Source organism: Rutidosis leptorrhynchoides, chromosome 4, assembly GCF_046630445.1.
Source record: "Rutidosis leptorrhynchoides isolate AG116_Rl617_1_P2 chromosome 4, CSIRO_AGI_Rlap_v1, whole genome shotgun sequence".
Lineage (NCBI taxonomy): Eukaryota > Viridiplantae > Streptophyta > Magnoliopsida > Asterales > Asteraceae > Rutidosis > Rutidosis leptorrhynchoides.
This window is the reverse complement of record NC_092336.1, coordinates 602,222,048-602,234,428: the sequence shown is the minus strand read 5'-3', so window position 1 is coordinate 602,234,428 and position 12,381 is coordinate 602,222,048. Positions and strand designations below refer to the sequence as shown.

General features: G+C 32.0%; 2 protein-coding genes across 4 annotated transcripts; both read right to left on the bottom strand.

Annotated features, from left to right (window-relative positions):
* Positions 1–388: 388 nt before the first annotated feature.
* LOC139839382 (26S proteasome regulatory subunit 7 homolog A-like) lies at positions 389–2,203 on the bottom strand. Of its 2 annotated transcripts, none has more exons than XM_071829446.1 (3): positions 2,045–2,203; positions 1,241–1,405; positions 389–526 (listed from the first exon to the last, which is right to left on the bottom strand). In XM_071829446.1, the coding sequence occupies exons 1-3, from the start codon at positions 2,144–2,146 to the stop codon at positions 464–466; spliced, it is 330 nt and encodes a 109-aa protein (XP_071685547.1). In that variant the 5' UTR covers positions 2,147–2,203; the 3' UTR covers positions 389–463. The 2 variants fall into 2 exon arrangements, with proteins under 2 accessions (XP_071685547.1, XP_071685548.1); XM_071829447.1 differs by having other exon boundaries at positions 2,060–2,203.
* Positions 2,204–9,923: 7,720 nt separating this feature from the next.
* Positions 9,924–11,699, bottom strand: LOC139839502 (26S proteasome regulatory subunit 7 homolog A-like). 2 transcript variants are annotated; one of them, XM_071829576.1, is made up of 3 exons: positions 11,535–11,699; positions 10,732–10,896; positions 9,924–10,010 (listed from the first exon to the last, which is right to left on the bottom strand). In XM_071829576.1, the coding sequence occupies exons 1-3, from the start codon at positions 11,634–11,636 to the stop codon at positions 9,948–9,950; spliced, it is 330 nt and encodes a 109-aa protein (XP_071685677.1). In that variant the 5' UTR covers positions 11,637–11,699; the 3' UTR covers positions 9,924–9,947. The 2 variants fall into 2 exon arrangements, with proteins under 2 accessions (XP_071685677.1, XP_071685678.1); XM_071829577.1 differs by having other exon boundaries at positions 11,550–11,699.
* Between the last annotated feature and the right edge of the window lie 682 nt (positions 11,700–12,381).

The window sequence follows — 12,381 nt, the reverse complement described above, 5'->3', positions numbered from 1 at the left end:
TATCTGCCGGTTTTAGCAAGTGATTGTTAGTTCTTAGTCGGAACGTGTATATAACACGAACTGGTTAGCATTATCGCTAGTATACAATTGCACTAAGACAGTTTTCCCATAACAAAGGTAGGTAAGTAGGCAGTATACAGTATTAGCAACAACTACACAATTTTTGGGTTACATTGAGCCCACAACAACCTTATGAATAATTTGTGAAGCATCAGCACTAACAAAATTGTTACTAGCCCTTTGTTATTGTTCTGTTCAAGCACATGGTTATAATTTTGTAATATAGTTGTAGTTTTTGATTCTATCGATCATTACATACATAAAACCGAGTAATAACACCATAACATGGAAGAGACAAAGAAAAAAAAAAAAAAAAAAAAAAAAGGACATCATGGAATAATATTCAGCTAGGAGCAGCTAAACCAGTGTCCGATTTCTTAATACCGCATAAATCATTGATCCTTTAGGCCATGTCCTTTACATCCTTTTCCGCTTTCTTGATGCTGATGGAATAAGATCTAACCCCCTACATGAAGAATCCACGCGTGTTAGTTTAAAGTGATATAAGAAATCTCCAAATTTAGTGCCCAATACAGACGAAATATTTCACACAAAAAAGTAAATATGTTATCAATCCACAAATGGATAAATAGACGAAAGATTGTGCCAACCTTCATATTCTTGAAAAAGAAAGAAGACATACATGCATCATTACAGAACCATGAAGCTACAAAGACCTTCCTTCTATATCAATTTTGTAACTAAACTCTATCTAAAAAATTGATAGCTGACGTCACCAAACAGCATTGTAATTTGCAATTATTCGACTTAGGTAATTATAATTATAAAACTCCATCTGATATTGAAGTTTTTGTGCTAATTGGGTTTATTATGTCAATAACTATATACCAGATATGAGCAATAAAACCTTTCACAGCTAACATGAATTTCAAGTCCACCTTATACACATGCCCACACATTTTATTTAGATAACTAACATTGGATTAAAAACAATCGTCAAATGATACAGTAACAAATATTATATCTTCAAATTCTACAACCCTATATAGTAGTACTACATAAACAACAATAACAAGTAACAAGGAGGAAAGATCTAACATAATAAAAATAGAAATTGATAAAAGATCTAATTTTTCATCCAATTAAATAATAAGAACGATGAATAAATCGAAAAAAGTAAACTATATTGTAGGAAAATAGGAGGGATTAGATTGGTTACATAAGCCTTGAGAATAGCAATATCATCTTCATCAAGCACCCACTGGCTAGGTGCAGCTAAACCGGTGTCCGATTCCTTGATACCGCATAAATCATTGATCCTTTTGGGCTTGTCCTTCACATCCTTTTCGGCTTCCTTAATGTTGATGGAATAAGGTCCCAATCCCTACATGAAGAATCGTCTCGTATTAGTTTGAGAATAGCAATATCATCTGCCCTTCCTTTATCAATTTGCAAAACAGCATTGTAAATTGGAAATTGCAAACAGCGTTGTAATTTGCAAAACGGTCCACTTAGATAATTATAATTATCTAACTCCATCTGGTATTAAAGTCCTTGTATTAAATTAATTAGGTTGAAATGTTCATTGTATACAAGTTAGGGGCAAAAACACTTTCATTAAGTCATATAAAAACTTAAATAACCATAACATAAACCAAAAGGGTTTAATCACTAAAGTTGACCACTTTGCAAAGTAATTTGCCATTGAATAACATATAACAAAAGTTAAAGTTCATGTATACAAATTCGCACAATTACCCACAGCTAAAAAGAATTTTAAGTCCACCTTATTCATATATCCACACATTTTATTCAGATAACTAACATTAGATTAATAGATAAAGCTTATCTAATAGTAATAGAGTAACAAATATTATATTTTTGAATTTTGTAACCCTGGATAGTAAACAACAACAACAATCACAGGAAAGAAGCAGGCATGATCTAACATAGTAACAACAACAGAAACTAATCAAAGATCAAAATTGGTTAATACAATGGAATAATAAGAACGATGAATAACTGGAAAATTGGTTACAGAAGTCTTGAGAAGAGCAATATCATGTTCATCAAGAGGTTTAAGGTTCTTCTCGTCGTTGATCTCGTCTTCAATGTCAGTCGGCATCTTGAGTTTACAAATTTTTTGTCGCCGGAGATGGATGGTGTACAAGGAACAACAATAGGTTTCTTGAAGAGCAAATAAACAGAGATATTAAAAGGAAAGGCTGTTGGGGAAGCGCGTATTTATATTTGTAAAAGGCTTTTCATATATAGTAAAGTTTTATATTTATATATATAAGGAGTAATATTTATATTTATATTTATTTAATTATATTACTGTAAAATACTTTTATGAGTTTAACGACAGCTGCAAATGAAAAATCTCAAAACAATAATAGTTTTTTTGAATAGATAATAAATGGATCTTTATAAAATAATAAAAAAAGAAATATCGCGTACAACTAACATTCTAGTATTATTTTCTCGTGTTCTTGAAGAGATAGTAAAGGATTTTTGTATAAATATAAATAGAAATAGAAATACTTTGTATTAGAAAAGTAACTCTATTTTGTATACCGTCAAAGTTCGGTAAAAATAGAGAGAAAATGATCAAAGTCAAATTTGATCAAAATCGCACCCCTTGTTCAATTGTACAATTTGTTTGTTTTCTCTCAAATTTGCACCGTTTCTAAAGGTATGATTTCATTTCTAATAGTTTTTTTGATTATGTTCAATTGTTTTGTACAATGTCGTATATCTTAAGTTTTAGTTAAAGTATTATATATGTACAATTGTGCAGTCCGTTTGATTTCTTCTCAAATTCACACATCTTGTTCAGTTGAGCAATCCGTTTGATTTTTTCTCAAATTCGTATAGCTTCTAAAGGTTTGATCATTGTTTAATTTCGTTTTAGGTTTCATCAATTTAGTATGTACAAAATACGTTGTATATTATGTTCAGTTTGGGTTACTTCAATTTTGGATGTTTTTTTAATATTGTTTAGTGCTTGATGCTGTGCGAGGTGTATATGAAATAGCTTTATTTTTATAACTAAATACTATTAAATATGCTACAATTTTACACAAGTTATTTATTTATTTATCGAGTGGATATACTTAAACCTTGCTACAACACTTATAGGCAGTGTACCTAATCGTACAGTAGTGTAGTTTTTAGTAAGTCCGGTTCGTCCACAGGGAATCTTTTAAACAAAGTTTAACGCTATATTAGTTTTAATTTATAAAAATACAAATATATAAATAAGTAATATTATTATTATAAAGGGGGGTTTTTACCGTTTAATGACCGGTTTGTCGATTTTAAAACTTTAGTCGCAGTTAAAACCTAATGTAAAATAATAAATAAATAAAAGACTTAATTTAAAGCGTAAAATAAATAACGATAATGAAATTGCAATAAATAAAAGTGCGATAAAATAAAATTGCGATAATTAAAAAGTACGATAATTAAAAGTGCAATTAAATACAATAACAATAAATAAAAGTGCGATAATTAGAAGTGCAATTAAATATGAAAATAAAGGAATTATGCTTATTTAAACTTCCGTAATCATGATGTTTGACGTGTTGATTTTAGTTTTATGCCCATGGGTTAATTGTCCTTTGTCCTGGATTATTTAATATGTCCGTCTGGTTTTTGTCCATAACAGTCCATCAGTCATAAATATAAAGTGCGAGTGTCCTCGTCAAATTATCCTTATACCCGAAGTTAAATATTCCAACTAATTGGGGACTTAAACTGTAACAAGGTTTTAATACTTTGTTTAATAATTACACCAGGTTATCGACTGCGTGTAACCCAAGGTTTTAATACTTTGTTATCAATTATGCCAAGTGTCCTTGTACATAATTTCACCCCTGTTTTAAGAGAAGATGACAAGATGGAGAAGTTAGCACGACTGTATTTGAAGGAAGTCATCTCCAGACATGGAATACCAATCTCTATTATCTCTGATAGGGATGGCAGATTTATTTCAAGATTCTGGCAGACATTACAGCAAGCATTAGGAACTCGTCTAGACATGAGTACTGCCTATCATCCACAAACTGATGGGCAGAGCGAAAGGACGATACAAACGCTTGAAGACATGCTACGAGCATGTGTTATTGATTTCGGAAACAGTTGGGATCGACATCTACCGTTAGCAGAATTTTCCTACAACAACAGCTACCATTCAAGCATTGAGATGGCGCTGTTTGAAGCACTTTATGGTAGAAAGTGCAGGTCTCCGATTTGTTGGAGTGAAGTGGGGGATAGACAGATTACGGGTCCGGAGATTATACAAGAAAATACCGAGAAGATCATCCAAATTCAACAACGGTTGAAAACCGCCCAAAGTCGACAAAAGAGCTACGCTGACATTAAAAGAAAAGATATAGAATTTGAAATTGGAGAGATGGTCATGCTTAAAGTTGCACCTTGGAAAGGCGTTGTTCGATTTGGTAAACGAGGGAAATTAAATCCAAGGTATATTGGACCATTCAAGATTATTGATCGTGTCGGACCAGTAGCTTACCGACTAGAGTTACCTCAACAACTCGCGACTGTACATAACACTTTCCACGTCTCGAATTTAAAGAAATGTTTTGCTAAAGAAGATCTCACTATTCCGTTAGATGAAATCCAAATCAACGAAAAACTTCAATTCATCGAAGAACCCGTCGAAATAATGGATCGTGAGGTTAAAAGACTTAAGCAAAACAAGATACCAATTGTTAAGGTTCGATGGAATGCTCGTAGAGGACCCGAGTTCACCTGGGAGCGTGAAGATCAGATGAAGAAGAAATACCCGCATCTATTTCCAGAAGATTCGTCAACACCTTCAACAGCTTAAAATTTCGGGACGAAATTTATTTAACGGGTAGGTACTGTAGTGACCCGAACTTTTCCATGTTTATATATATTAATTGAGATTGATATTTACATGATTAAATGTTTCCAACATGTTAAGAAATCAAACTTGTTAAGACTTGATTAATTGAAATATGTTTCATATAGACAATTGACCACCCAAGTTGACCGGTGATTCACGAACGTTAAAACTTGTAAAAACTATATGATGACATATATATGGATATATATATAGTTAACATGATACTATGATAATTAAACATATCATTAAGTATATTAACAATGAACTACATATGTAAAAACAAGACTACTAACTTAATGATTTTTAAACGAGACATATATGTAACGATTATCGTTGTAAAGACATTTAATGTATATATATCATATTAAGAGATATTCATACATGATAATATCATGATAATATAATAATTTAAAATCTCATTTGATATTATAAACATTGGGTTAACAACATTTAACAAGATCGTTAACCTAAAGGTTTCAAAACAACACTTACATGTAACGACTAACGATGACTTAACGACTCAGTTAAAATGTATATACATGTAGTGTTTTAATATGTATTTATACACTTTTGAAAGACTTCAATACACTTATCAAAATACTTCTACTTAACAAAAATGCTTACAATTACATCCTCGTTCAGTTTCATCAACAATTTTACTCGTATGCACCCGTATTCGTACTCGTACAATACACAGCTTTTAGATGTATGTACTATTGGTATATACACTCCAATGATCAGCTCTTAGCAGCCCATGTGAGTCACCTAACACATGTGGGAACCATCATTTGGCAACTAGCATGAAATATCTCATAAAATTACAAAAATATGAGTAATCATTCATGACTTATTTACATGAAAACAAAATTACATATCCTTTATATCTAATCCATACACCAACGACCAAAAACACATACAAACACTTTCATTCTTCAATTTTCTTCATCTAATTGATCTCTCTCAAGTTCTATCTTCAAGTTCTAAGTGTTCTTCATAAATTCCAAAAGTTCTAGTTTCATAAAATCACGAATACTTTCAAGTTTGCTAGCTCACTTCCAATCTTGTAAGGTGATCATCCAACCTCAAGAAATCTTTATTTCTTACAGTAGGTTATCATTCTAATACAAGGTAATAATCATATTCAAACTTTGGTTCAATTTCTATAACTATAACAATCTTATTTCAAGTGATGATCTTACTTGAACTTGTTTTCGTGTCATGATTCTGCTTCAAGAACTTCGAGCCATCCAAGGATCCATTGAAGCTAGATCCATTTTTCTATTTTCCAGTAGGTTTATCCAAGGAACTTAAGGTAGTAATGATGTTCATAACATCATTCGATTCATACATATAAAGCTATCTTATTCGAAGGTTTAAACTTGTAATCACTAGAACATAGTTTAGTTAATTCTAAACTTGTTCGCAAACAAAAGTTAATCCTTCTAACTTGACTTTTAAAATCAACTAAACACATGTTCTATATCTATATGATATGCTAACTTAATGATTTAAAACCTGGAAACACGAAAAACACCGTAAAACCGGATTTACGCCGTCGTAGTAACACCGCTGGCTGTTTTGGGTTAGTTAATTAAAAACTATGATAAACTTTGATTTAAAAGTTGTTATTATGAGAAAATGATTTTTATTATGAACATGAAACTATATCCAAAAATTATGGTTAAACTCAAAGTGGAAGTATGTTTTCTAAAATGGTCATCTAGACGTCGTTCTTTCGACTGAAATGACTACCTTTACAAAAACGACTTGTAACTTATTTTTCTGACTATAAACCTATACTTTTCTGTTTAGATTCATAAAATAGAGTTCAATATGAAACCATAGCAATTTGATTCACTCAAAACGGATTTAAAATGAAGATGTTATGGGTAAAACAAGATTGGATAATTTTTCTCATTTTAGCTACGTGAAAATTGGTAACAAATCTATTCCAACCATAACTTAATCAACTTGTATTGTATATTATGTAATCTTGAGATACCATAGACACGTATACAATGTTTCGACCTATCATGTCGACACATCTATATATATTTCGGAACAACCATAGACACTCTATATGTGAATGTTGGAGTTAGCTATACAGGGTTGAGGTTGATTACAAAATATATATAGTTTGAGTTGTGATCAATACTGAGATACGTATACACTGGGTCGTGGATTGATTCAAGATAATATTTATCGATTTATTTCTGTACATCTAACTGTGGACAACTAGTTATAGGTTACTAACGAGGACAGCTGACTTAATAAACTTAAAACATCAAAATATATTAAAAGTGTTGTAAATATATTTTGAACATACTTTAATATATATGTATATATTGTTATAGGTTCGTGAATCAACAGTGGCCAAGTCTTACTTCCCGACGAAGTAAAAATCTGTGAAAGTGAGTTATAGTCCCACTTTTAAAATCTAATATTTTTGGGATGAGAATACATGCAGGTTTTATAAATGATTTACAAAATAGACACAAGTACGTGAAACTACATTCTATGGTTGAATTATCGAAATCGAATATGCCCCTTTTTATTAAGTCTGGTAATCTAAGAATTAGGGAACAGACACCCTAATTGACGCGAATCCTAAAGATAGATCTATTGGGCCTAACAAACCCCATCCAAAGTACCGGATGCTTTAGTACTTCGAAATTTATATCATATCCGAAGGGTGTCCCGGAATGATGGGGATATTCTTATATATGCATCTTGTTAATGTCGGTTACCAGGTGTTCACCATATGAATGATTTTTATCTCTATGTATGGGATGTGTATTGAAATATGAACTCTTGTGGTCTATTATTATGATTTGATATATATAGGTTAAACCTATAACTCACCAACATTTTTGTTGACGTTTTAAGCATGTTTATTCTCAGGTGATTATTAAGAGCTTCCGCTGTCGCATACTTAAATAAGGACGAGATTTGGAGTCCATGCTTGTATGATATTGTGTAAAAACTGCATTCAAGAAACTTATTTTGTTGTAACATATTTGTATTGTAAACCATTATGTAATGGTCGTGTGTAAACAGGATATTTTAGATTATCATTATTTGATAATCTACGTAAAGCTTTTTAAAACCTTTATCTATGAAATAAAGGTTATGGTTTGTTTTAAAAATGAATGCAGTCTTTGAAAAACGTCTCATATAGAGGTCAAAACCTCGCAACGAAATCAATTAATATGGAACGTTTTTAATCAATAAGAACGGTACATTTCAACACTCCCAAAGCATATTTTGATTTCATATTCTACTTTCCTTTGCCCGCCCATTCCTTTTAGATATTTTTAGAAGCCGGAAAAAACCCCGAAGTTAAACCTAATTTTGAAAATAATCCATAACAGATCGGTTTTTTCTGAGATTTTGAAGCTAGTTTTGAAAATGACGTCAACAGTAAATGAAGGTCGTTGATTTCAGATTTAGGGTTTGAGTTTCAGTTTATGTTTGGTGATTTGAGTACTAAATCTAATCAATATGGTAGTTTGGATTCTTATAAACACAAAAATAATTTGGGTTCTTCTTGGTAATTTCAGTGTTACCTTTTAATACACACACCATAAGGTCACTACTGATAGAAACAACAATACCAATAGCATAGAAACAACAATACCAATAGCGAATGGATAGGAATGTAAAAAGGTCGTTGATCCGTGATGGTCTTTATCCTTAAAAGGTGGAAGATTATGCAAGCGAATAATTAACCAAATACTCATTCTACCGATGTTGTGATGTGGTTCAGCGGTTGGTGGCATGTCTCCTTTAGAGGAGGTCAGGAGTTCAACCTCCGTTCGCTACATATTAACTCACAATTTCATCTCTGCCATGAAGTTCCCCACCCATGACACATTTTCCACATCGTGTTGGGGGTAAAGGGGAGGGAGGTTTTACCGTCCATGCCCCGTATGAGATTGGTGCGGGTTTCCTCCTTGACACGCAGTTGGGGTGCGGGTATAACTGTGTAGGAGATGAACGCGAGAGTGGTTAAGTCCTCCTGGGTGATCCTAAGAGCTGTCCAAAAAAAATACTCATTCTACCCGGCTGTTGAATTTCAAGTTTGGAATCACCTAAAATTATGGGTAAGTGGGATACTATACCAAGTCCATGCACATGTGCATGAGAGATCAAGTCCCATGAAGTGTACACGTTCACAACATGGAGAGTCAGAGCACAACTCTTTAGAGTATTAAAATAGAGTATGTGTAGTTGATAAGAACATGCCTTTTTATTTTAATGGAAGGGTCGCTTTCGTACTGCGCCACTTGTGATATTGGGTCATCACATCTATTCGATATTTTGAATTCACAGCGGAACTGAGCAATACTTTTTCGCGTTTATACTTCTGCTAGATTTGATTTTTTACGCGAACAACTTATGTTGGAGCTTTTTTCTAACTCTTCATTTAGTTCACAAAATTGGCATTTCATACATTTCGGAAACAAAACGCACTGATGTCTTACTTTCAGTTGAATGTTTCTATCCTTAGATTTCATACACTTGTTTACATATATTTTGTCAATATATTACTAGTATCTGCCGGTTTTGGCAAGTGATTTTTAGTTCTTAGTCGGAACGTGTAAATAACACGAACTGGTTGGCATTATCGCTAGTATACAATTGCACTAAGACAGTTTTCCCATATCAAAGGTAGGTAGGCAGTATACAGTATTAGCCACAACAACCACACAATTTTTCGGTTACATTGAGCCCACAACAACCTTATGAATAATTTGTGAAGCATCAGCACTAACAAAATTGTTACTAGCCCTTTGTTATTGTTCTGTTCAAGTACATGGTTATAATATTGTAATATAGTTGTAGTTTTTGATTCTATCGATCATTACATACATAAAACCGAGTAATAACACCAGAATATGGAAGAGACAGAAAAAAACACACACACACACACACACACACACACACAAAAACGGACATTATGGAATAATATTCAGCTAGGAGCAGCTAAACCAGTGTCCGATTTCTTAATACCGCATAAATCATTGATCCATTAGGCCATGTCCTTTACATCCTTTTCCGCTTTCTTGATGCTGATGGAATAAGATCTAACCCCCTACATGAAGAATCCACGCGTGTTAGTTTAAAGTGATACTCCGTATAAGAAATCTCCAAATTTAGTGCCCAAAACAGACGAAATATTTCACACAAAAAAGGTAAATATGTTATCAATACACGAATGGACAAATAGACGAAATTAGATTGTGCCAACCTTCATATTCTTGAAAAAGAAAGCAGACATACATGCATCATTATAGAACCATGAAGCTACAAAGACCTTCCTTCTATCAAATTTGTAACTAATCTCTATCTAAACAATTGATGGCTGAAGTAACCAAACAGCATTGTAATTTGCAAATATTCGACTTAGGTAATTATGTATAAAACTCCATCTGATATTGAAGTTTTTGTGCTAATTGGGTTTATTATGTCAACTATATACCAGGTTTGGGCAATAAAATTACCTTTCACAGCTTACATGAATTTCAAGTCCACCTTATACATATGCCCACACATTTTATTTAGATAACTAACATTGGATTAAAAACAATCGTCAAATGATACAGTAACAAATATTATATCTTCAAATTCTACAACCCTATATAGTAGTACTACATAAACAACAATAACAAGTAACAAGGAGGAAAGATCTAACATAATAAAAATAGAAATTGATAAAAGATCTAATTTTTCATCCAATTAAATAATAAGAACGATGAATAAATCGAAAAAAGTAAACTATATTGTAGGAAAATAGGAGGGATTAGATTGGTTACATAAGCCTTGAGAATAGCAATATCATCTTCATCAAGCACCCACTGGCTAGGTGCAGCTAAACCGGTGTCCGATTCCTTGATACCGCATAAATCATTGATCCTTTTGGGCTTGTCCTTCACATCCTTTTCGGCTTCCTTAATGTTGATGGAATAAGGTCCCAATCCCTACATGAAGAATCGTCTCGTATTAGTTTGAGAATAGCAATATCATCTGCCCTTCCTTTATCAATTTACAAAACAGCATTGTAAATTGGAAATTGCAAACAGCGTTGTAATTTGCAAAACGGTCCACTTAGATAATTATAATTATCTAACTCCGTCTGGTATTAAAGTCCTTGTATTAAATTAATTAGGTTGAAATGTCCATTGTATACAAGTTAGGGGCAAAAACACTTTCATTAAGTCATATAAAAACTTAAATAACCATAACATAAACCAAAGGGTTTAATCACTAAAGTTGACCACTTTGCAAAGTAATTTGCCATTGAATAACATATAACAAATGTTAAAGTTCATGTATACAAATTCGCACAATTACCCACAGCTAAAAAGAATTTTAAGTCCACCTTATTCATATATCCACACATTTTATTCAGATAACTAACATTAGATTAATAGATAAAGCTTATCTAATAGTAATAGAGTAACAAATATTATATTTTTGAATTTTGTAACCCTGGATAGTAAACAACAACAACAATCACAGGAAAGAAGCAGGCATGATCTAACATAGTAACAACAACAGAAACTAATCAAAGATCAAAATTGGTTAATACAATGGAATAATAAGAACGATGAATAACTGGAAAATTGGTTACAGAAGTCTTGAGAAGAGCAATATCATGTTCATCAAGAGGTTTAAGGTTCTTCTCGTCGTTGATCTCGTCTTCAATGTCAGTCGGCATCTTGAGTTTACAAATTTTTTGTCGCCGGAGATGGATGGTGTACAAGGAACAACAATAGGTTTCTTGAAGAGCAAATAAACAGAGATATTAAAAGGAAAGGCTGTTGGGGTAGCGCGTATTTATATTTGTAAAAGGCTTTTCATATATAGTAAAGTTTTATATTTATATATATAAGGAGTAATATTTATATTTATATTTATTTAATTATATTACTGTAAAATACTTTTATGAGTTTAACGACAGCTGCAAATGAAAAATCTCAAAACAATAATAGTTTTTTTGAATAGATAATAAATGGATCTTTATAAAATAATAAAAAAAGAAATATCGCGTACAACTAACATTCTAGTATTATTTTCTCGTGTTCTTGAAGAGATAGTAAAGGATTTTTGTATAAATATAAATAGAAATAGAAATACTTTGTATTAGAAAAGTAACTCTATTTTGTATACCGTCAAAGTTCGGTAAAAATAGAGAGAAAATGATCAAAGTCAAATTTGATCAAAATCGCACCCCTTGTTCAATTGTACAATTTGTTTGTTTTCTCTCAAATTTGCACCGTTTCTAAAGGTATGATTTCATTTCTAATAGTTTTTTTGATTATGTTCAATTGTTTTGTACAATGTCGTATATCTTAAGTTTTAGTTAAAGTATTATATATGTACAATTGTGCAGTCCGTTTGATTTCTTCTCAAATTCACACATCTTGTTCAGTTGAGCAATCCGTTTGATTTTTTCTCAAATT

Coding starts and splice junctions, on each gene's coding strand:
- LOC139839382 (XM_071829446.1), bottom strand. CDS start 2,146: ATGCCGACTGACATTGAAGACGAGATCAACGACGAGAAGAACCTTAAA. Junction 1,406..2,044: donor CTTCTGTAACCAATTTTCCA/GTTATTCATCGT, acceptor TTCTTCATGTAG/GGATTGGGACCTTATTCCAT. Junction 527..1,240: donor TTGCTATTCTCAAGGCTTAT/GTAACCAATCTA, acceptor TTCTTCATGTAG/GGGGTTAGATCTTATTCCAT.
- LOC139839502 (XM_071829576.1), bottom strand. CDS start 11,636: ATGCCGACTGACATTGAAGACGAGATCAACGACGAGAAGAACCTTAAA. Junction 10,897..11,534: donor CTTCTGTAACCAATTTTCCA/GTTATTCATCGT, acceptor TTCTTCATGTAG/GGATTGGGACCTTATTCCAT. Junction 10,011..10,731: donor TTGCTATTCTCAAGGCTTAT/GTAACCAATCTA, acceptor TTCTTCATGTAG/GGGGTTAGATCTTATTCCAT.